Below are 24,132 nucleotides of genomic sequence, written 5' to 3'. Positions count from 1 at the left end.
AAGCGCCCATTTGCTTCTCCACCCCTCTGCCGCGCTTTCCCTCTCTGTCTCTCTCTTCCCCTCCCGCAGACAAGGCTCCATTGGAGCAAAGATGGCCCGGGCGCTGGGGATGGCTCTGTGGCCTCTGCCCCAGGCGCTAGAGTGGCTCTGGTAGCAACATGGCGATGCCCAGGATGGGCAGAGCATCGCCCCCTGGTGGGCGTGCCGGGGTGGATCCCGGTCGGGCGCATGCGGGAGTCTGTCTGACTGTCTCTCCCTGTTTCCAGCTTCAGAAAAATGAAAAAAAAAAAAAAAAGTCAATGTCAGCCCTGGCCGGTTGGCTCAGCGGTAGAGCGTCGGCCTGGCGTGCGGGGGACCCGGGTTCGATTCCCAGCCAGGGCACATAGGAGAAGCACCCATTTGCTTCTCCACCCCCCGCCCCCCTCCTTCCTCTCTGTCTCTCTCTTCCCCTCCCGCAGCCAAGGCTCCATTGGAGCAAAGATAGCCCGGGCACTGGGGATGGCTCCTTGGCCTCTGCCCCAGGCGCTAGAGTGGCTCTGGTCGCGGCAAAGCATCACCCCCTGGTGGGCGTGCCAGGTGGATCCCGGTCGGGCGCATGCGGGAGTCTGTCTGACTGTCTCTCCCCGTTTCCAGCTTCAGAAAAATACAAAAAAAAAAAAAAAAAAAAGAAGTCAATGTCATTGGACAGTTCACCCCCAAACAAAACACCCATTTGTATACCACTATTTTGCTTCCAGAAATGATTACTATTCTGGATTAAATTCACCTCTTTCTTGCCCCTTTTTCTGACTTTTCAGGTGACAGTATTGACTGAAATAGTTGGAGGCTAGTGAATTCCTTCTTCTATGACATATTGGTTGTTTAATGTTAAGTTGCAAAGAAAAAGTCTGAAAATAGAAAATTTATAAGGACACTGATACAAGGTAAGGAACAGAGTGAAGAAATAAAATGGAGTCACTATGGTCAAGCTTCTAAATTATTAGCTTCAAGTGTCTGAGGAAAGAATCTTATTTTAACTGACTCCAGGAACTTAATTTTTCATTTTTTTTTGGTGACAAAGACAGAGAGAGGGACAAATAGGGACAGACAGGAAGTGAGATGAGAAGCCATCAATTCTTTGTTGTGGCTCCTTAGTTGTTCATTGACTGCTTTCTCCTATGTGCCTTGACCAGAGGGCTACAGCAGAGCAAGTGACTCCTTGTTCAAGTCAGTGACCATGGGGCATGACTATGATCCCACACTCAAGCCAGCGACCCCACACTCATGGTGGAGAGCCCATGCTCAAGCCAGATGAGCCCATGCTCAAGCCGATGACCTCAGAATTTCAAACCTGGGTCCTCTGTGTCCCAGTCCAACACTCTATCCACTGCACAACCACCTGGTCAGGCAGGAACTTAAATTTCTCAACTTTCCAGTCCCACATCAATACCTGGTTGTACATCAATGCATTGTGCATCAATGTCTGGACCTACATCAAACCTTCAGCTTGACCAGGCGGTAGTGCAGTGGATGGAGCATCAGCCAGAGATGCTGAGGACCCAGGTTTGAAGACCTGAGGTCGCCTGCTTAAGCGTGGGCTCATCTGGCTTGAGTGCAGGATCATAGACATAACTCTATGATTGATGCCTTGGGCCCAAAAGTCACTGGCTTGAAGCCCAAGGTCGCTGACTTGAGTAAGGGGTCACTGGTTCGACTAGAGCTCCCTGGTCAAGGCACATATAAGAAAGCAATCAACTGGTAACTAAGGTGCCACAACTATGACTTGATGCTTCTCATCTCTCTCCTTTCCTGTCTGTGTCTGTCTGTCCCCACCTTCCCACTGAAGGTGCAAAAAACTAAAAACAAACAAAAAACTCCAAAAACCTTCAGAATGACCTCAAGAAGAAAATGTTGTTAGACCATAGGACATCTGATGATTACCCTCTTGGACCAATTTGGCAGCTAAGTATACAGAGCTGGTTCTTCTCAAGAATGTACTTCTTTTTACTGAACCCTTTTTTAAGAACCCTCAGCTTTTTTTTTTCTTTAAAACACTCTGGGTATTACTTAGTTGTATTTCTGGTTTGCCAACCCACTAAGATCCATGAATAGATCTTTGTCATTTATTTCTAGACAAAGTCCCAACTCTGTGTTTCATTGACAAAGGCCACTCTCTTTCATTAAGAGATAATTTTGAGAAAAATCTGTATCTTAATATTGGTTATAAGTGGTCAAAAACTGTTAACAGTGATTTTTGGGGGGGAAAACAAAGGTGGCATGAAAAGAATTTTTATTTATTCCTTACAATATTCTCTCAATTCTTCATATTAAATACATATAAGTATTACTTTTAAATTAAATTCTTAGGCAATTTTGTTTTTTTAAGAAAGTTTAATAAAAAACATCAGGTTTAAAAAGTTCTGAAAATAAATCCCATTGCTTACCTGTGTGCCTTCCCTCGCCACTTGTACGGCTGTGCTGAGTCTGGATTTATTTCAATAGCTCTGTCACAGTCTCGGATGGCAGCATTTGGCTTCTGTAATTTGATGAAGACACTAAAAAATAAGTGTGATATTAAAAAGTATTCATTTAAAATAATAACACCTTTGGAACTGCTACAGACTCAAGTCTTTTTAAATAAATCATCAGAAATTATTCACCAGGAGATGCTATTTTGTTTAGAGTTCTCACCTGGCTCTCTTGGCATAGAGAATGGCCAAGCGAGGATTCAGCTTAATAGCATCAGTGAACAAGTCAATGGCTTTCTGTAGTTCACCTAAAATAAAACAAAAGTTATTGAGAAATAGAGAAAAAACATTTAAAAAAATTGTCGATCTCTTGTCTAATTTGTCTTTCAAATTTTTCATTTTCATTTTATTTATTGATTGATTTTAGAGCAAGAGAAAGGGAGACAGGGAGGGAGGTAAAGAAGAAGTGAGGGAGGTTGCTGACTTGAACAAAGGATCACTGGCTCGGTTGGGCCCCCCCCCCCCATCAAGGTACATATGTGAAAGCAATCAATTACCAACTAAAGTGATGCAACTATGAGTTGATGCTTCTCATCTCTCTCCCTCTTGTGCGGAAAAAAAAAAAGTAAATGGATAAAAGGTGAATAGCCTGACCAGGTGGTGGGCTATCTCCCACTGCATACAGTGTTGGCCCTGGATACAAAGTACCCAGGTTTGAAACCCCGAGGTTGCTGGCTTTAGTGCAGGCTCACAAGTTTGAGTACCAGGTTGCCAGCTTGAGTGTGTGATCATAGATATGACCCCATGGTCGCTGGCTTAGCTGGAACCCTCCCATCCCAGTAATGGCACATGAGAAAGCAATCAATAAGCAACTATTATGCCACAAGTAAGCTGATGCTTCTCATCTCTCCCCCTTCCTGTCTGTCCCTGTCTCTCTCATTAAAAAAAAAAAAATTTTTTTAATTGAAGAATAAATCACTTTTATTCCATTAAATTTTCTTTCTCTTTTTTGTGTGTGACAGAGACAGAGAGAGGGACAGATCGGCTGGAAGGGAGAGAGATGAGAAGCATTAATTCTTCCTTGCGGCACCTTACTTGTTCACTGATTACTTTCTCATACGTGCCTTGATGGCACTCGTACAGCAGAGCGAGTGACCCTGGGCTCAAGCCAGTAATACCATGCTTAAGCTAGATGAGCCAGGGCTCAAGCTGGTGATCTCAGGGTTTCAAATCTGAGTCTTCTGTGTCCCAGTCTGATGTTCTATCCACTGCGCCACCGCCTGATCATGCAAATTTTCTTTCTTTTCATTTTTTATTTTATTCTATTTTTTTTGTGACAGAGACAGAGAGAGACAGAGAGAGGGACAGAGAGAGGGACAGATAGGGAGAGACAGATGGGAAGGGAAAGAGATGAGAAGCATCAATTCTTCGTTGCAGTTCCTTAGTTGTTCACTGATTGCTTTCTCATATGTGCTTTGACCAGGGGTCTACAGCAGAGCAAGTGACCCATTGCTCAAGCCAGTGACCTCACGGTTTCGAATCTGGATCCTCTGCGTCCCAGTCCGAGATTCTATCCTCTATGCCACTGCCTGGTCAGGCTCTTCTTTAAGATTTCATTTATTGATTTTAGAGAGAGGAGAGGGAGAAAGAGGAAGGATGGCGGGTGGTGGGGGGTGAGGAACAGGAAACATCACCTTGCTTCCCATAATTGCCTTGACTGGGCAAGCCCAGGATCTTAAACCGGTGACCTCAGCATTCCAGGTTGACACTTTATCCACTGTGCCACTACAGGTCAGGCCTAAATTTTGTTATGAAAATAGTGTTCCTACTAAATTCACAGGAATTGTATAAAATAACAAAAAAGAGCCTAAGTGGTGGTGGTGCAATGGGTAAAGTGTGGACCTGGAATGCTGAGGTCACCAGTTTGAAGCCCTGAGGTTGCCGACTCTGACTGCAGGCTTCTCAGCCCAGGTTTGCTGGCTTGAGAGCGGAATCACCCACAAGATCCCAAAAGCTCGGCCTGACTTGTGGTGGCGCAGTGGATAAAGTGTCAACCTGGAAACACTGAGGTTGCCGGTTCAAAACCCTGGCTTGCCTGGTCAAGGCACATATGGGAGTTGATGCTTCCTGCTCCTCCCCCTTCTCTTTCTCTCTCTCCCCCCCCCTAAAATAAAAAAAAAAATAAAAAAATAAAAATAAATAAATAAAAAAGATCCCAAAAGTTCGCCAGCTTGAGCCCAAGGGTTACTGGCTTGAGCAAGCAGACACTATGTGGGCCCCAGTCAAGGCACATATAAGAAGCAATCAATGCACAATTAAAGTGACAGCAACTACGAATTGATGCTTCTCATCTCTCTCACTTCAGGTCTCTCTCTCAAAAAAAAGAGTAAAATAAAACAAAAGCAAAAAATAAGACAAGCAATATCTGTCACTCTGAAACTCCCTTAGTCCAAAAACCCTAAAAGGCTTCCCCATCATTCTTAGGGAGAAAACCCTAAGTATTTAGCATGATCTACAAAGGTCTCTAGTGATCGACCCATCATCCTCGCTGTCTTTCCAACACCCATTTCCCTCTCTCAGCCAACTCTCCAACCTTAATTCTATCACTCTTATCCCTTCACTTACAATACTCCAGCTACAATGGCCTTTCTGCTATTCCTTGAGTATGTAATCATCCCATATGCTCTTCCAGATAGCCTCTGTACTTGCTTGTCTGTCTCAAAAGCCCTTCTTCGTGTGTGGTTTGCTCTCTTCACTATGCCAAACACCCTATATAAAACATAACTTCCATCACTGACTATCCTTTTACACAGTTGTTTTCTTCACTGGACTTATTATCACCTGATATAAATTTGTTACAGTTTGTACCCCAGTAATATGTGAGGGTCCACAAAGTAAAGAACTTGGGTCTGTTTTATCTCCCACTGTACATCCAGCATTTAAAATACTGCTTGGAGCATGTAAGCCTTCAATAGATATTTGTTGAATATATTAAACTGAAAAAACATAAAAACACTAAAATACTAATAATATAACAGCTGGAAACACTAAAGTATGACTTAAAAAGTAAGCTTACATGGTACTATTCTAAGCATATGACACATCTTTACTAATTTATTCCTCATGATTATTAGGTAAGTACTCTTCTCTTATCCTTCTTTACAAATGAGAAGAAACAGGCCAAGAGTAACATCTCTAAATTTACCTAGCTAATAAGTGCCAAAGCTGAGATTCAAATGGTAAGTCCAGTGTTTAACTATATTCCTGCTTCTCTAAATCCAGATGAGTCTAAACCTACAATTTCTAACGTGGAATACTAGGTATTTTATCCCTTGGGGATATAGTATAAAATTGTTCATATTCTAAGTTAAATTTACACATTGACATAGCTCGAAAAGAAATATGCAAAAATAAGAACATGACTTTAAGTGGTGGTGACTTTTTCATTTTATTAAAACATTGCTAGGTCAGTAAGAAAATGAATTCTTAAAATATAGACAGTAGGCCAAAATAAATGATGTACACTAAGATCCTGGGCAAGTCAAAACCTCTCTGAGCCCTCAGGTTACTAATTAATCTATAAAATGCGAGTAGTATGAGGTTTTTTTTGTTTTTTGGGTTTTTTTTAGTATGAGGTTTTAATGAAATAACACATTATTAAAACATAATCAGGCCCTGGCTGGTAGACTCAGTGGTAGAGCATCAACCTGGCGAGTGAATGTCCTGGTTTTGATTCCCGGTCAGGGCACACGGAAGCAGCACCCACCTGCTTCTCCACCTCTACCCCTCAAAATTCTCCCCTTCCCAGTCATGGCTCTACTAGAGTGAGTGTGGCTCCATGGCCTCAACCTTGGGCACTAAGAAGGGCATAGCTGCTGAGCAACAAAAGGAGCCAACGCCCAAGATGGGCAAAGCATTGCCCCTAGTTGGCTTGCTGGTGGACCTGGGTCAGGCCCATGTGGGAGTCTGTCTCTGCTTACCCTCCTCTCACTGAACTAAAAAGAAAAAAAAGTTCAAACTGCCAGGCATGTAGAAAGCACAAAATAAATGTTGGATACATAGAAATCTGATGTAGTAGGAAAAAATTTTTTAAATTATAATGAGGAAAAGAAATGGTCAGGAAAAGAAGTGGCTGGGATCCACTGATGGGTATTAAAAGTTGAAACAGGCCCTGGCCGGTTGACTCAGCGGTAGAGCGTCTGCCCAGTGTGTAGAAGTACTGGGTTCAATTACCAGCCAGGGCACACAGGAGAAGCGCCGATCTGCTTCTCCACAGTTCCCCTTCTCCTTTCTCTCTATATCTCTCTCTTCCTCTCCTGCAGCCAAGGCTCCATTGGAGCAAAGTTGGCCTGGGCGCTAAGGATGGCTCCATGGCCTCCGCCTCAGGTGCAGGGGCAGAACATGCCTCCTAGTGGGCTTGCCGGGTGGACCCCGGTTAGGCATATGCAGGAGCTGTCTCTCTACCTCCCTACTTCTCACTTCAGGGGGGAAAAAAAAGGTTGAAACAGGTAAAGAGCTTTACAGAGAAACAGGAGAGCACAAATGAATAAAAAAGTAGACAGTAAGGTCTGGTTAGAATGGAGGATTAAAATTTAAAAAATAACAAAGTTAACAAGGCAATATATGGAATCTGACTCCAGCAGGTCTATTGCTATGATGATTTTCAGAATATATTAAAAAAACTAGTCAGGGTTATAAGGGAGTGTGTTTAACAATAAAAAAACAGTTCTAAGAAATAATAATCTAGGCAAAGTAAACAAAGCAATAAAGGAAAGAGACATTTCAGGTAGGCCAACTATTAAGGCAATTGCAATAGTATAAATATACGATAAGAACCTAAACTAAGAAGGTAGTGGGATTACAAAAAAGATGGAAACAAATCAGTTTGCTAACTTAAAACAGCAATTAATACTAAACTTTTTAGAAAATAAAACTAGTCAAAAAACACTGGTCAGGTGACGTCATGGAAATGGCGCCGTGAGAAGCGCGTCCGACAGCTCTCCTCTAAATCACAACAAATTTATCAACTAGAAACAGAAAAATTTATCCTCGGAGCATTCCGGAGTTCCACACAAACTGAAAGCAAAAGGACTGTTATCACTTGAATCTGAGAGACGAGGGTGTGGAGGAAGCTACTGCAGCAACGCTCATTCAAGCCGCGAGGGAGTGCGCCTGCGTGCTATCAATAAGACCACCCTCAGATGCCGATAAGAAAGAGGAAATTGAATATTATGGATACAAAAGAAAGAGAGGTAACACAAATAGATGTGGAAAAATCTATGGAGAAAAGACTTAACATATTGGAAGCCTTGGAGCTAAATGACAGAGAATTTAAAATAGAAATCTTAAAAATACTCAGAGATATACAAGAAAACACAGAAAGGCAATATAGGGAGATCAGAAAACAACTCAATGAACACAAAGAATATATTACCAAGGAAATTGAAACTATAAAAACAAATCAAACAGAAATGAAAAACTCAATTCACGAGCTGAAAAACGAGGTAACAAGCTTAGCTAACAGAACAGCCCAGATTGAAGATAGGATTAGTGAAATAGAAGACAAACAACTTGAGGCACAACAGAGAGAAGAAGAAAGAGACTCAAAAATAATAAAAAACGAGAAAGCCCTACAGGAATTGTCTGACTCCATCAGAAAGAATAACATAAGAATAATAGGTATATCAGAGGGAGAAGAGAAAGAAAATGGAATGGAGAATATACTCAAACAAATAATAGACGAGAACTTCCCAAGCCTGTGGAAGGAACTAAAGCCTCAAATTCAAGAAGCAAACAGAACACCAAGTTTTCTTAACCCCAACAAACCCACTCCAAGGCACATCATAATAAAGATGACACAAACCAATGACAAAGAAAAAATTCTCAAGGCAGCCAGGGAAAAGAAGAGTACAACATATAAAGGAAGGCCTATTAGATTATCATCAGATTTCTCAGCAGAAACTCTACAAGCTAGAAGAGAGTGGACCCCAATATTTAAAGCCCTGAAAGAGAGGAACTTTCAGCCAAGAATACTATACCCATCAAAGCTATCCTTCAAGTATGAAGGAGATATAAAAACATTCACAAATACAGAAAAGATGAGAGAATTTATCAACAGAAAGCCCCCACTCCAGGAAATACTAAAGGGGGTTTTCCAACCAGATTCAAAGAACAAAAGAAAACAACACCACAAGTAACAGCTCCACCAAGAACACAATAAAACCAAACTTAAACTGTGACAACAAAGGAAAAAAAGGGGGGAGAGGATGGAGATTAACAGTAGCAAAGGATGATGAAGTGCAAAAATACTTATAAGATAGGGTACTACAATGAATATGGTAGGTACCCTTTTCATTACTTAATGGTAACCACCCTTAAAAAAACCACCACAAAAACACTTGACTTAAAAAAGGTAGCAACAGAGGAAAGAAGTATGGAACACAAACAAACAAAAACAAATGATAGAAAAACAAAAGAGAAGAATCAAACTAGATACAAAACTAACAGAAAGCAATTTATAAAATGGCAGTAGGGAACCCACAAGTGTCAATAATTACACTAAATGTAAATGGATTAAACTTACCAATAAAAAGACACAGAGTAGCAGAATGGATTAAAAAAGAAAATCCAACTATATGCTGCCTACAAGAAACACATCTAAGCAACAAGGATAAAAACAAATTCAAAGTGAAAGGCTGGAAAACAATACTCCAAGCAAACAACACCCAAAAAAAAGCAGGCGTAGCAATACTCATATCTAATAATGCTGACTACAAGACAGAAAAAGTACTCAGAGACAAAAATGGTCATTTCATAATGATTAAGGGGAAGTTGAATCAAGAAGACATAACAATCCTTAATATATATGCACCAAACCAAGGAGCACCAAAATATATAAGACAGCTACTTATTGACCTTAAAACAAAAACTAACAAAAATACAATCATACTTGGAGACCTCAATACACCGCTGACGGCTCTAGATCGGTCATCCAAACAGAGAGTCAATAAAGATATAGTGGCCTTAAATGAAATACTAGAACACCTGGATATGATAGACATCTACAGGACACTTCATCCCAAAGCGACAGAGTATACATTTTTCTCTAGTGTACATGAAACATTCTCAAGAATGGACCATATGTTGGGCCACAAAGACAATATCAGCAAATTTAGAAAAATTGAAATTGTACCAAGCATATTTTCTGATCATAAAGCCTTGAAACTAGAATTCAACTGCAAAAAAGAGGGGGAAAAACCCACAAAAATGTGGAAACTAAACAACATACTTCTAAAAAATGAATGGGTCAAAGAAGAAATAAGCGCAGAAATCAAAAGATATATACAGACAAATGAAAATGAAAATACGACATATCAGAATCTCTGGGATGCAGCAAAAGCAGTAATAAGAGGAAAGTTCATATCACTTCAGGCCTATATGAACAAACAAGAGAGAGCCGAAGTAAACCACTTAACTTCACACCTTAAGGAACTAGAAAAAGAAGAACAAAGACAACCCAAAACCAGCCAAAGAAAGGAGATAATAAAAATCAGAGCAGAAATAAATGAAATAGAGAACAGAAAAACTATAGAAAAAATCAATAAAACAAGGAGCTGGTTCTTTGAAAAGATCAACAAAATTGACAAACCCTTGGCAAGACTCACCAAGGAAAAAAGACACAGGACTCAAATAAATAAAATCCAAAATGAAAGAGGAGAGATCACCACAGACATCATAGAAATACAAAGAATTATTGTAGAATACTATGAAAAATTATATGCCACCAAATACAACAATCTAGAAGAAATGGATAAATTCCTAGAACAATACAACCTTTCTAGACTGAGTCATGAAGAAGCAGAAAGCCTAAACAGACCAATCAACAGGGAGGAAATAGAAAAAACTATTAAAAATCTCCCCAAAAATAAAAGTCCAGGCCCAGACGGTTATACTAGTGAATTCTATCAAACATTCAAAGAAGACTTGGTTCCTATTCTACTCAAAGTCTTCCAAAAAATTGAAGAAGAAGCAATACTTCCAAACACATTTTATGAGGCCAACATAACCCTCATACCAAAACCTGGCAAGGATGGCACAAAGAAAGAAAACTACAGACCAATATCTCTAATGAATACAGATGCTAAAATACTAAACAAAATACTGGCAAACCGAATACAACAACATATTAAAAAAATAATACATCATGATCAAGTGGGATTCATCCCAGAATCTCAAGGATGGTTCAACATACGCAAAACGGTTAACGTAATACACCATATCAACAAAACAAAGAACAAAAACCACATGATCTTATCAATAGATGCAGAAAAGGCTTTTGATAAAATACAACACAATTTTATGTTTAAGACTCTCAACAAAATGGGTATAGAAGGAAAATATCTCAACATGATAAAGGCCATATATGATAAACCATCAGCCAACATCCTATTAAACGGCATAAAACTGAGGACTTTCTACCTTAAATCAGGAACAAGGTAGGGTTGTCCACTCTCTCCACTCTTATTCAACGTGGTGCTAGAAGTTCTGGCCAGAGCAATCAGACAAGACAAAGAAATAAAAGGCATCCATATCGGAAAAGAAGAAGTAAAGCTATCACAAGCTATCACTTTTTGCTGATGATATGATCCTATACATCGAAAACCCGAAGGACTCCACAAAAAGATTATTAGAAACAATAAACCAATACAGTAAGGTCGCAGGATACAAAATTAACATACAAAAGTCCATAGCCTTTCTATATGCCAACAATGAAATATTAGAAAACGAACTCAAAAAAATAATCCCCTTCACGATTGCAACAAAAAAAATAAAATACCTAGGAATAAACATAACAAAGAACGTAAAGGACCTATATAATGAAAATTATAAAGCATTGTTAAGGGAAATCGAAAAAGATACAATGAGATGGAAAAATATTCCTTGTTCTTGGATAGGAAGAATAAATATAATCAAAATGGCCATATTACCCAAAGCAATATACAAATTTAATGCAATTCCCATCAAAATCCCTATGAGATTTTTTAAAGAAATGGAACAAAAAATCATCAGATTTATATGGAACTATAAAAAACCCCGAATAGCCAAAACAATCCTAAGGAAAAAGAATGAAGCTGGGGGCATTACAATACCTGACTTTAAACTATATTATAGGGCCACGATAATCAAAACAGCATGGTATTGGCAAAAAAATAGACACTCAGACCAATGGAACAGAATAGAAAGCCCAGAAATAAAACCACATATATATGGTCAAATAATCTTTGATAAAGGGGCCAACAACACACAATGGAGAAAAGAAAGCCTCTTCAACAAATGGTGTTGGGAAAACTGGAAAGCCACATGCAAAAAAATGAAACTCGACTACAGCCTGTCCCCGTGTACTAAAATTAATTCAAAATGGATCAAAGACCTAAATATAAGACCTGAAACAATAAAGTACATAGAAGAAGACATAGGTACTAAAATCATGGACCTGGGTTTTAAAGAACATTTTATGAACTTGACTCCAATGGCAAGAGAAGTGAAGGCAAAGATAAATGAATGGGACTACATCAGAATTAAAAGTTTTTGCTCAGCAAGAGAAACTGATATCAAAATAAACAGACAGCCAACTATATGGGAACTGATATTTTCAAACGACAGCTCAGATAAGGGCCTAATATCCAAAATTTACAAAGAACTCATAAAACTCAACAACAAACAAACAAACAATCCAATAAAAAAATGGGAAGAGGACATGAACAGACACTTCTCCCAGGAAGAGATACAAATGGCCAACAGATATATGAAAAGATGCTCAGCTTCATTAGTTATTAGAGAAATGCAAATCAAAACTACAATGAGATACCACCTCACTCCTGTTAGATTAGCTATTATCAACAAGACGGGTAATAGCAAATGTTGGAGAGGCTGTGGAGAAAAAGGAACCCTCATTCACTGTTGGTGGGATTGTAAAATAGTACAACCATTTTGGAGGAAAGTATGGTGGTTCCTCAAAAAACTGAAAATAGAACTACCTTATGACCCAGCAATCCCTCTACTGGGTATATACCCCAAAACCTCAGAAACATTGATACGTGAAGACACATGTAGCCCCATGTTCATTGCAGCACTGTTCACAGTGGCCAAGACATGGAAACAACCAAAAAGCCCTTCAATAGAAGACTGGATAAAGAAGATGTGGCACATATACACTATGGAATACTACTCAGCCATAAGAAATGATGACATCAGATCATTTACAGCAAAATGGTGGGATCTTGATAACATTATAAGGAGTGAAATAAGTAAATCAGAAAAAAACAAGAACTACATGATTCCATACATTGGTGGAACATAAAAATGAGACTAAGAGACATGGACAAGAGTGTGGTGGTTACCAAGGTTGAGGGGGAGGGAGGACATGGGAGGGAGAGAGTTAGGGGGAGGGGGAGGGGCACAGAGAACTAGATGGAGGGTGACGGAGGACAATCTGACTTTGGGCGAGGGGTTTGCAACATAATTTGATGACAAAATAACCTAGACATGTTTTCTTTGAATATATGTACCCTGATTTATTAATGTCATCCCATTACCATTAATAAAAATTTATTAAAAAAAAAAAAAAAGAAAATAAAACTAGTCATCTCCCAAGTCTATAGATGAAGTCCAAATGCACAAAAGCATTTATTCATAGAAGGCACTGTGACACACTATCACACAGCTATGAAGGGGTGTGCATAACACCCAAGTTAATAAATGATTCTTTTTATAAATTATAATTAACAATACACTGAATATTATCAGCACTCTCCGACTCTGACAGGTTTTTTGGAAGAGGATCTAACATGCAGACTACTATGGCCCTAATACTACACTGAACACGTCCGATCTCGGAAGCTAAGCAGGGTCGGGCCTGGTTAGTAATTGGATGGGATACAAGAGCGTTATGCCTGTAAATATCACTTGTCAAGGGTGTTACTATGTAAAAAGTTGAGGGCCAGTGTTCTAATACCTCTTTTCTTGAGAGCCTTTCACCTTATTAAAACCTTTTCTCAGTGTAGAAAAATTCAGGGTTTGAATTTGAGTCACATCAGGATCTGTCTGTGTCTGGAGGCAAAGTAATTGATACCTGAGTGATTTCATCCTCTTTATCAATGGAGAAGGATTAGGTAGAAACAGGACACATCTCCAGTATAGGATAGTCAATAATTTTAAGTTCCTCTTTCTTGTTTCCACTACTTAACAGTTACTACAGTAAAGAATAGAACATCCAGAACATCATAGTAATGTAGTAGTTTAAAAAAAAAACCCACTCACCATCATTTAGGGCATCAATGGCAGCCACTTTTTTATCATTTGCCTGGTCCATCATCTCCTCAGTTATCTAGGAAAAAATTGAAAGCAGACTTAGAATCCAGAGAGCAAACGGAAGAAAGCAGTTTGGACTTTTTAGAAAAGAGGTAGTCACAGACCCCATTTCAACCTCTGTGCTTTGGAACGATGCTTTAACCAACCCAGCTATCTGGCCAGGGTGAGTTTTTCTTTTTTTTTTTTCCATTGATTTAAGAGAGGGGAGAGAGAGAGAGAGAGAGAGAGAAAGAAAAGGAGGGTAGGGAGGGGAAGAAGTACAGTTTGTTGTTCCACTTAGTTGTTCGATTTAGTTGTAAACTCACTGGTTGCTTCCTGTATATGCCCTGACTGGGGATCATACCCACAACCTAGGACACAGACATAATGCTATATCCACTGAGCCACCTGGCCAAGGCTGTACAGGATGAATTTTAATCTTTTACATGAAACAACAAAACTGCCTCCCTTTGCTCTGCCTTTCATGTTACCTTTGTTCTCTCCATCCCAACCAAAGCAGGTTGTTCGGTCCTTGTCTTACCAACTCCTATCTAGTTGTTTACAAATGCTAAAACTCTAATCTCCTCACAAGAAGTACTAGTTCCTTTTAGACTTGAATTTTCACGAAAAAAAAAATCTCAAAATTTGTTTTAACAAACATTTACTGAGTAACTATCCTAGAAAGAACAAACACTATAAAAGATGCCAACAGTAAATGATTATTATAACAAAAACCGCAAACATATCACCTAAAATGGAAACATAAGCAGTTTAACAAAAGGATAAAATATCACTCTAGCCTGACAAGGCAGCGGGACTGTGGATACAGTGTCGAACTGGGATGTGGAGGACCCAGGTTTGAGACCCCAAGGTTGCCAGCTTGAGCGTGAGCTCATCTGGTTTGAGCAAGGCTCACCAGCTTGAGCTCAAGGTCACTCAGTCTGCTGTAGTCCCCAGGTCAAGGCACATATGAGAAATCAATCAATGAACAACTAAGGAATGGCAACAAAGAATCGATGTTTCTCATTTCTCTTGCTTCCTGTCTGTATCTGTCCCTCTCTCTCTCTTTTTTTTTTTTTTTTTCTTTTCCATTTTTCTGAAGCTGGAAACAGGGAGAGACAGTCAGACAGACTCCCGCATGCGCCCGACCTGGATCCACCCGGCACGCCCACCAGGGGCGACGCTCTGCCCACCAGGGGGCGTTGCTCTGCCCATCCTGGGTGTCACCATGTTGCGACCAGAGCCACTCTAGCGCCCGAGGCAGAGGCCACAGAGCCATCCCCAGCGCCCGGGCCATCTTTGCTCCAATGGAGCCTTGGCTGCGGGAGGGGAAGAGAGAGACAGAGAGGAAAGCGCGGCGGAGGGATGGAGAAGCAAATGGGCGCTTCTCCTGTGTGCCCTGGCCGGGAATCGAACCCGGGTCCTCCGCACGCTAGGCCGACGCTCTAACGCTGAGCCAACCGGCCAGGGCTGTCCCTCTCTCTTACTCTCTGTCTCTCCCACAAGAAAAAAAATATATCACTCTAGGCCCTGCCCAGTTGGCTCAGCGCTGGAGTGTTGGCCCGGTGTGTGGAAGTCCCGTGTTCGATTCCCAGCCAGAGCACACAGGAGAAGAACCCATCTGCTTCTCCACCCTTCCCCCTCTTCTTTCTCTGCCTCTCTCTTCCCTTCCGGCAGTCAAGACTCCATTGGAGCAAAGTTGGCCCAGGCTGAGGATGGCTCCATGGCCTCTGCCTCAGGTGCTAGAATGGCTTCGGTTGCAATGGAGCAATGCCCCAGATGGGCAGAGCATTGCACCCCAGTGGGCTTGCTACGTGGATCCCAGTTGGGTGCATGCGGGAATCTGTCTCTCTGTCTCCCGGCTTCTCACTTCAGAAAAATACAAAAATAAAAACAAAAAAACAAAAAACAAAACCCAAAACAAACAAACAAAAAACACCACTCTATCACCACCACTTTGTAAAATATCACTAGAGGTTCTGCTTAACTCATTAAGACAATAATTTGATGGTTTAAGAATCAAAAGTACCCAGTTAACTTATATATATTTAACTGGAAAACTAAATGCAAGTGACAAGTTATTAGATATATTAAGGTCATTCAAAAAAGTACTCAGAAAGAACAAAATAAAAAAACAAACCCACAGTTCCTTCTCATCAGTAAAATCAATGATAAAACAACAGAACAAGGTACCATTCTAAGATCACACACGATTTTCATGATGGGGGGGAAACAAAATTCTATCAAAGGATACCAGATATTATACTATGTTCATGGAAAGAGTACTTTGAATATTTCAACTTATCCCCAAGTTACTCAATGAATTCAAAGCAATTTCAAAAGAACTTTTATAAGTTTTAGACAAACTTAAAATTATTTTATGAAAAATCAAAGGAAGAGACTTCCAGTCAAGATGGTGATGTAGCCTGACCAGGCGGTGGCGCAGTGGATAGAGCACCGAACTGAGATGTGAAAGACCCAGGTTCGAGACCCTGAGGTCACCACCTGGAGCACGAGCTCATCTGGGTTGAGCAAAAAAAGCTCACCAGCTCGAACCTAAGGTCGCTGAACAAGGGGTCGCTCAGTCTGCTGAAGGCCCACGGTCAAGGCACGTATGAGAAAGCAATCAATGAACTAAGGTGTCGCAACGAGAAACTGATGATTGATGCTTCTCATCTCTCTCTGTTCCTGTCTGTTTGTCCCTATCTATCCCTCTCTCTGACTCTCTCTGTCCCTGTAAAAAAAAAAAAAAAAAAAAAAGATGGTTATGTAAGTCAATATGGTATACAAATCATCCCACAACCACATCAAAATTACAAGTACATTATAAAACAACTGTCATTCAGAACCACTTGAAATCTAGCTGAATGGAAGTTCTACAATTAGGGATTTCAACAAGCTACATGGAGACTGGTAGGAGGGGTGGAGATATGGAAAGAGCTGGTCCTGCACCCACGTGTGGCAGTTTAAAATCGGGGTGGGGGGATACCTTGGCTGCAGAGATCCTCCAATAGGAGTGAGGGGGTCCCAGTCCATACAACATGCCCTCCAGTCCAGGGTTCCACTGCCAAGAAGGGAAGTCCCCTTATATTGTGGCTGTGAAAACCAGTGGGAATTGAGGCTTAGGGAGACCCAAGCAGCTTCTCTTAAAGGGCCTACACATCAGACTTAATTTGGACTACTCACATCCTCTGAGCTCCAGTACTGGGGTAGCAGCTTGAAAGAAATGAAAACACAGGGAGGAACTAGACTGTCTGGCATCAAGGCAAGAACTGGGGGCGGGAGGGCTTTCTGCCAGATAGAAATGCTGGCAGAGGCCACTGTTCCTTCTCTGAGCCCTCCCTCAACAGAGCCAGCAGGTGGGCACCATATCTGAGTTTCTATCAACTTGGTACGCACTGCACACTCTTCCAGGTGATTCCCTGAGACCTTGCCCTGACCAACTTTCAGGCCCACCCAAGCCCCCTTAACAGCGGCTTTTCCACACAAATGGTTTTGTCTCATGTTTGGGACTTTCCTAAAACCTCTCAAACAAGCAGCATCTGGCCTCTGTGTACTTTATACCTCTTGCTAAGTGGCTCCAGGCCTGGCACTAGCAACAGTCAGCCTTGGTTCACAGCTTGGCCTCTCCTGGGCACCTCCAAGCCCAACAGAAGTAGCAGCCACCTGCACATTGCTCTGTAGCTCACGCTGCCTGGCCCCAGGCAGGGCATAGGTGGTATCTGAGCTTGCACCTTCTGGGTGGCCCAGAGCCATTACACTAGTGGACAGCTTCAGATCATGCCAGATTACAACCTTACCACCTCCATGAGCAACACACGCAAGGGGAAAACTTGGTGAGAATCAAAGCCCCACTGAAGCAAGTCCTGTTCTGTAGGGTCTACTCCTGCACAGCAGCTCCTCTGCTATAGGTGTAGCCAGTCTTCAAAGCTAATCGGCCTGGGGCTCAATCCTCCCAGTGACACCAACAACAATCAAGGTTCAACTACAACAGGACACACAGACCACACAGGGTATATGTACCTGGAGCACCCAGTTCAGATGACTGGGGAGGTTGTGTCACTGTGCCCTTCAGGACAACTACTACACAAGGCCACTCTAAGTCTAGGAGATGTAGCAGTTCCACTTCATACATATAAACAAACATAAGGAAGCAGTCATAATGTGGAGACAAAGAAACATGTCCCAAATGAAAGAACAGGATAAATTCCTAGAAAAAGAACTAAACAAAATGGAGGCAAATTATCAGATAGAGTTCAAAATAATAGTTATAAGAATGCTCAGGGAACTTAGTGAGGCCATAGACACCATAAAAAGAAACAGGAATGAAGAATACATATGCTGACATGAAGACTAATTCACAGGGAATCTACAATAGAATATATAAAACCAAGCGTTGGCCCTGGCCAGTTGGCTCAATGGTAGAGTGTCGGCTTAGCGTGTGGAGGACCCGGGTTCGATTCCCGGCCAGGGCACACAGGAGAAGCGCCCATTTGCTTCTCCACCCCTCCGCCGCGCTTTCCTCTCTGTCTCTCTCTTCCCCTCCCGCAGCCAAGGCTCCATTGGAGCAAAGATGGCCCGGGCGCTGGGGATGGCTCTGTGGCCTCTGCCTCGGGCGCTAGAGTGGCTCTGGTCGCAACATGGCGACAGCCAGGATGGGCAGAGCGTCGCCCCTGGTGGGCGTGCCGGGTGGATCCCGGTCGGTCGCATGAGGGAGTCTGTCTGACTGTCTCTCCCTGTTTCCAGCTTCAGAAAAAACAAACAAACAAACAAACAAAAAAACCAAGAGTTGATTCAGAAGGGGCACAAAGAAAACTAGATAGAAGGTGACAGAGGACAATCTGACTTTGGGTGATGGGTATGCAACAGAATTGAATGACAAGATAACCTGGACATGTTTTCTTTGAATATATGTACCCTGATTTATTAATGTCACCCCATTAAAATAAAAATTTATTAAAAAAAAAGTTGATTCAGAGAATTGGAATAGAAGAAAGAACCCAATAAGAACAACAAAAAGAAAAAAGAATCCAGAAAAATGAAGAGGCCTCTGGGACAACATCAAGCATACTAACATTTGCATCATGGGGGTGCCAGAAGGTGAGGAGAGAACAGGAAACTTAAAACCTTTCTGAAAAAATGACAGAAAACTTCCCTAACCTGGGGAAGGACATAGACATACAAGTCAGGAAGTGCAGAGTCCCAAACAAGATGAACCAAAAGAGACCCACAAGGCACACTGTAATTAAAAAGCAAAAGGTTAAAGACAAGGGAAATCTTAAAAGCACCAAGAGAAACAAGTTAGCTACCTACAAGGAAGCTGCAGTTAAGATTTTCAGCTGATTTCTCCACAGAAACTTTGCAAGCCAGAAGGGAGTGGCAAGACATATTCAGAGATGAAAAGCAAGGGCCCACAACAGATTACCCAGCAAAGCTATTATTCAGAATTGACAGAAAGATAAAGAGCTTCCCAGACAATAAAAAGTTAAAACGACTTCACCACCACGAAACCAGTAACACATGAACTGTTAAAGGGTCGTCTTCTTCTTTTTTTTTTTTTTCATTTTTCTGAAGCTGGAAACAGGGAGAGACAGACAGACTCCCGCATGCGCCCGACCGGGATCCACCTGGCACGCCCACCAGGGGCGACGCTCTGCCCACCAGGGGGCGATGCTCTGCCCATCCTGGGCGTCGCCATGTTGCGACCAGAGCCACTCTAGCGCCTGAGGCAGAGGCCACAGAGCCATCCCCAGCGCCCGGGCCATCTTTGCTCCAATGGAGCCTTGGCTGCGGGAGGGGAAGAGAGAGACAGAGAGGAAAGCGCGGCGGAGGGGTGGAGAAGCAAATGGGCGCTTCTCCTGTGTGCCCTGGCCGGGAATCGAACCCGGGTCCTCCGCACGCTAGGCCGACGCTCTACCGCTGAGCCAACCGGCCAGGGCGTCTTCTTCTTTTTTAAAAAAGATCTAATTGCCTGACCAGGCAGTGGCACAGTGGATAGAGCGTTGGACTGGGATGTGGAAGACCCAGGTTTGAGACCCGGAGGTCACCAGCTTGAGCGCGGGCTCACCTGGTTTGAGCAAAAGCTCACCAGTTTGAGCCCAGGGTTGCTGGCTCGAGCAAGGGGTTACTCAGTCTGCTGTAGCCCCATGGTCAAGGCACATATGAGAAAGCAATCAATGAACAACTAAGGTGTCACAACAAAAAACTGATGATTGATGCTTCTCATCTCTCTCCATTCCCATCTGTCTGTCCCTATCTATCCCTCTGTCTCTGTAAAAAAATAAATAAATAAAATAAAAAGCCCTGGCCAGTTGGCTCAGTGGTAGAGCATCGGCCTGGCGTGCAGAAGTCCTGGATTCGATTCCCGGCCAGGGCACACAGGAGAAGCACCCATCTGCTTCTCCACCCCTCCCCCTCTCCTTCCTCTCTGTCTCCCTCTTCCCCTCCAGCAGCCAAGGCTCCATTGGAACAAAAGATGGCCTGGGCGCTGGGGATGGCTCTATGGCCTCTGCCCCAGGCGCTACAGTGGCTCTGGTCACAACAGAGCGACGCCCAGGATGGGCAGAGCATCGCTCCCTGGTGGGCGTGCCAGGTGGATTCCGGTCGGGCGCACATGGGAGTCTGTCTGACTGCCTCCCTGTTTCCAACTTCAGGAAAAAAAAAAATTATTTACTGATTTTAGAAAGACAAGAAGGAAGTTGGGGGGGTGGCAGGGGGGAACAGGAAGCATCAACTCCTGGCAGTTGCTTCTTGTATGTGCCTTGACCCCATAATCCCAACGTTTTGAACCAGCGACCTCAGCAAGCATTCCAGATTGATGCTCTAACCATTGCGCAATCAAAGGTCAGGCTTAAAGGGTCTTCTTTAAGAAGAAAAAAAAGCCCCAGCAAGATAGAGCATCATTCCAATGCACAGAGGTTGCCAGTTTGGGTCAGGCCACATACAGGAACATACTGATGTATCTGTTTCTCTTTTTTTCTCTTTGTTCCTCTGTCTATAATCAATAAATACAATTTTTAAAAAATAAAAAATATGAATAAAATGGCAGTAAATATCTATCAACTGAATCTAAAAAACAAAAAGAAAATGAATTAGCAGTACAGAAACAGACCCATAGATAGAACATTTTGATGGCTGCCAGATGGGAGGGGAGTTGAGGTAACAGGTGAAAAAGGTGAAGGGATTAGGAAGTACAAATTGATTATTCCAGAATAGTCACGGGGATGTAAAGTACAACACAGGAAATTTAGTCAATAATATTTTAATAACTATGTATGATGTCAGATGACTTACCAGGTATAAGACTTACCAGGCTATTTAGTAAGTTATTTAATGTCTAGTCACTAGATTGTACACCTGAACTAATAAAATACTGTATGTCAACTGTAACTGAAAAATAAGAAATTATTAAAAATACACACACATAGCCTGACCAGGTGGTGGTGCAATGGATACAGTGTCAGACTGGAATGCAGAGGACCCAGGTTCGAAACACGCCAAGTAGCAGGCTTCAGCACCAGCTCAGCAGCTTGAGTGTAGGGTCATTCGCTCTGCTGTAGCCCCCCCAGTCAAGGCACACATAAGAAAGCAATCAATGAACAACTAAGGTACCACAATAAATAATTGATGTTTCTCATCTCTCTCCTTCCTGCCTGTCTATCCCTATCTGTTCCTCTCTCTGTCACAAAAAACAAAAAAAAACCCAACACAACAAATACACATAAACTAAGGAATAAACACTTTACCAAATAGTAAGACAGCCTACAAAGAAAGAGTAATTCAAAATTTACGTATTTTTAGGAAGAGAGGAAAGAGGAGAGAGAGAGATAAAAAGACAGAAACACAGATCTGTTTCTGTATGTGCCCTGACAGGGAATTGAACTGGCAACCCTTGCAGAAAGGGACAATGCAACTAACCGAGCTCTCTGGCCAAAACCAGAGTAATTAAAACAGAAAGGACAGTGAAACTTCAGTTTATGGCAATATGGTGTACATGATATTCTGAGCAAGTCTAAAAACCACCTTATAAAAGCCATTTATGACATAAAAATGTAGAGATCCTCAAGAAACGAGATTAAATGTAGGCTTGAAAATCCAGTGAGATAGCCATGTGGCAGGCATCAAACCTGGTCACCATGCAATTCTGTTTTTGAAAGTACTGCAGGACAGGCCCTGGCCGGCTGGCTTGGTGGTAGAGTGTTGGCCCAGTGTGTAGAAGTCCCAATCTGCTTCTCCACCTTTCCCCCCTTCCTTTCTCCCTCTCTCTCCCCCCTCCCACAGCCATTGGAGCAAAGTTGGCCCAGGTGCTGAGGATGGCTCCATGGCCTCTACCTCAGACGCTAGAATGGCTCTGGTTGCAACAGAGCAACGGCCCCAGATGGGCAGAGCATTGCCCCCTGGTGGGCTTGCCAGGTGGAACCCGGTCAGGCGCATGTGGGAGTCTGTCTCTCTGCCTCCCCACTTCTCACTTTAGCAAAATACAGAAAAAGGAAGAAAAGAAAGAAAGAAAAAAGAAAGTAATGCAGGACATAGAAAACAAAGTTTAGATTTAGGTGAAGAGAATGTATGTTGTACAATCAGATACCCTCCAAAATAAATCTGGAACCCCAAATGCCTATACATATAAGCATAACGATCAACCAAAAATAAACCTGTTCCAAAGGAAATTATAGCCAAGTTGAGAATATCACCTCTGTAAATTTATGATTACAAGCCAGCCTTTCCAGCAGAATTCACATTGCTTATGTAAACAAAAAAACCACACTCAAGAGTTTAAAAGGATTCTTGAGCTGGAAATGCCAACTCAAGAGTCTAAATAGAAACAAATATAGCTCTCTTTAGAGGAACATGCCTTCTACCCAGGCCTCAAAAACTTTCCACTAGTAAGGTTTCAAAGAACTCCTCCTGGAAGATTTATGTCATTAAATCACTGCAATTGGTGGCACCTTCACATGCCTTACAAGCACAAAATAGGCCATCAAACTTACCTCTACATTTTCATCTCCCATTTCTTGAGGGGCATCAGTGTCTGGTTCGATCACACCCTCGTTGTCAATTTCTGCAAAAGAATAAAAAGACACATGACGCTACTAAAAACTAATGAATTATGGTTAACTCAACTGATTAACAATATTTTACTTTAAATATTTTACTTTGTTAATTTTATTTAAACCAATGCATTATAAAATATTTCTTTATTAAACACAACTTCAGTGTTTTGGTAACACCACGTTTCATTTTAACTTTTGCGGCTATGTAAGGTATTTATCATTGTATTGTGGTGGAGATGTTTGCAAGGGCATAGTTTCCAGTTATTACATGTTGACACCCCCCAATTTAGTCAGTTTCAACAAACTGATTCAGTTCAAATGTCTTGTTCTACACACCAATGTATTGCAATGTTCTTTTTTTTTTTTGTATTTTTCTGAAGCTGGAAACGGGGAGAGACAGTCAGACAGACTCCCGCATGCGCCCGACCGGGATCCACCCGGCACGCCCACCAGGGGCAACACTCTGCCCACCAGGGGGCGACGCTCTGCCCCTCCGGGGCGTCGCTCTGTTGTGACTAGAGCCACTCTAGCGCCTGGGGCAGAGGCCAAGGAGCCATCCCCAGTGCCTGGGCCATCTTTGCTCCAATGGAGCCTCGCTGCGGGAGGGGAAGAGAGAGACAGAGAGGAAGGAGAGGGGGAGGGGTGGAGAAGCAGATGGGCGCTTCTCCTGTGTGCCCTGGCCGGGAATCGAACCTGGGACTTCTGCACGCCAGGCCGACGCTCTAGCACTGAGCCAACCGGCCAGGGCCTTTTTTTTTTTTTTTTTTTTTTAAGAGAGAGAAAGATTGAGGAAAAGTATCAACTCATAGTTGCATCACTTTAGTTGTTCACTGATGGCTTTATTTTGTTTTTTTTCAGTGAGAAGTGGGGAGGCAAGAGAAACTCCACATGCACCCTGACTGGGATCCACCTGGCAAGCCCACTAGGGGGCGATGCTCTGCCTAACTGGGGCCCTTGTGAGCAACCGAGCTATTTTAGCACCTGAGGTAAGGCCATGGAGCCAACCTCAGCACCTGGGGCCAACTTGCTCCAACTGAGAAGGGGAGCTGTGGGAGGAAGGGGAAAGGACGAAAAGAGGGAGAGAGGGAGAGAAGGGAGAGAGGGAAGAGTGGAGAAGCAGATGTGCTTCTCCTGTGTGCCCTGCCTGGGAACTGAAACAGGGACATCCACACACCAGGCCAATGCTCTACTCCTAGCCAATTGGCCAGGGCTCATTAATTGCTTCTCATACATGCCTTGACTGGAAGGTTCCAGCCAAGCCAGTAACCCCTTGCTCAAGCCAGCAA

General features: G+C 42.4%; 1 protein-coding gene across 1 annotated transcript in view; it reads right to left on the bottom strand.

Moving 5' to 3' along the window:
- Positions 1 to 24,132, bottom strand: part of ST13 (ST13 Hsp70 interacting protein) — a 50,691-nt gene that overhangs the window by 13,903 nt on the left and 12,656 nt on the right. The window contains exons 4-7 of the mRNA XM_066257227.1: positions 22,784 to 22,854; positions 13,767 to 13,833; positions 2,671 to 2,755; positions 2,424 to 2,534 (exon numbers count right to left, since the gene is read on the bottom strand). Of these exons, the coding sequence (XP_066113324.1) occupies positions 2,424 to 2,534; positions 2,671 to 2,755; positions 13,767 to 13,833; positions 22,784 to 22,854 (334 nt within the window). The remainder of the gene's footprint in view (positions 1 to 2,423; positions 2,535 to 2,670; positions 2,756 to 13,766; positions 13,834 to 22,783; positions 22,855 to 24,132) is intronic.

The sequence above is a fragment of the Saccopteryx bilineata genome, chromosome 1, assembly GCF_036850765.1.
Source record: "Saccopteryx bilineata isolate mSacBil1 chromosome 1, mSacBil1_pri_phased_curated, whole genome shotgun sequence".
NCBI lineage: Eukaryota > Metazoa > Chordata > Mammalia > Chiroptera > Emballonuridae > Saccopteryx > Saccopteryx bilineata.
The sequence above is the reverse complement of the archived record's forward strand: the minus strand, read 5'-3'. Positions and strand labels throughout refer to the sequence as shown.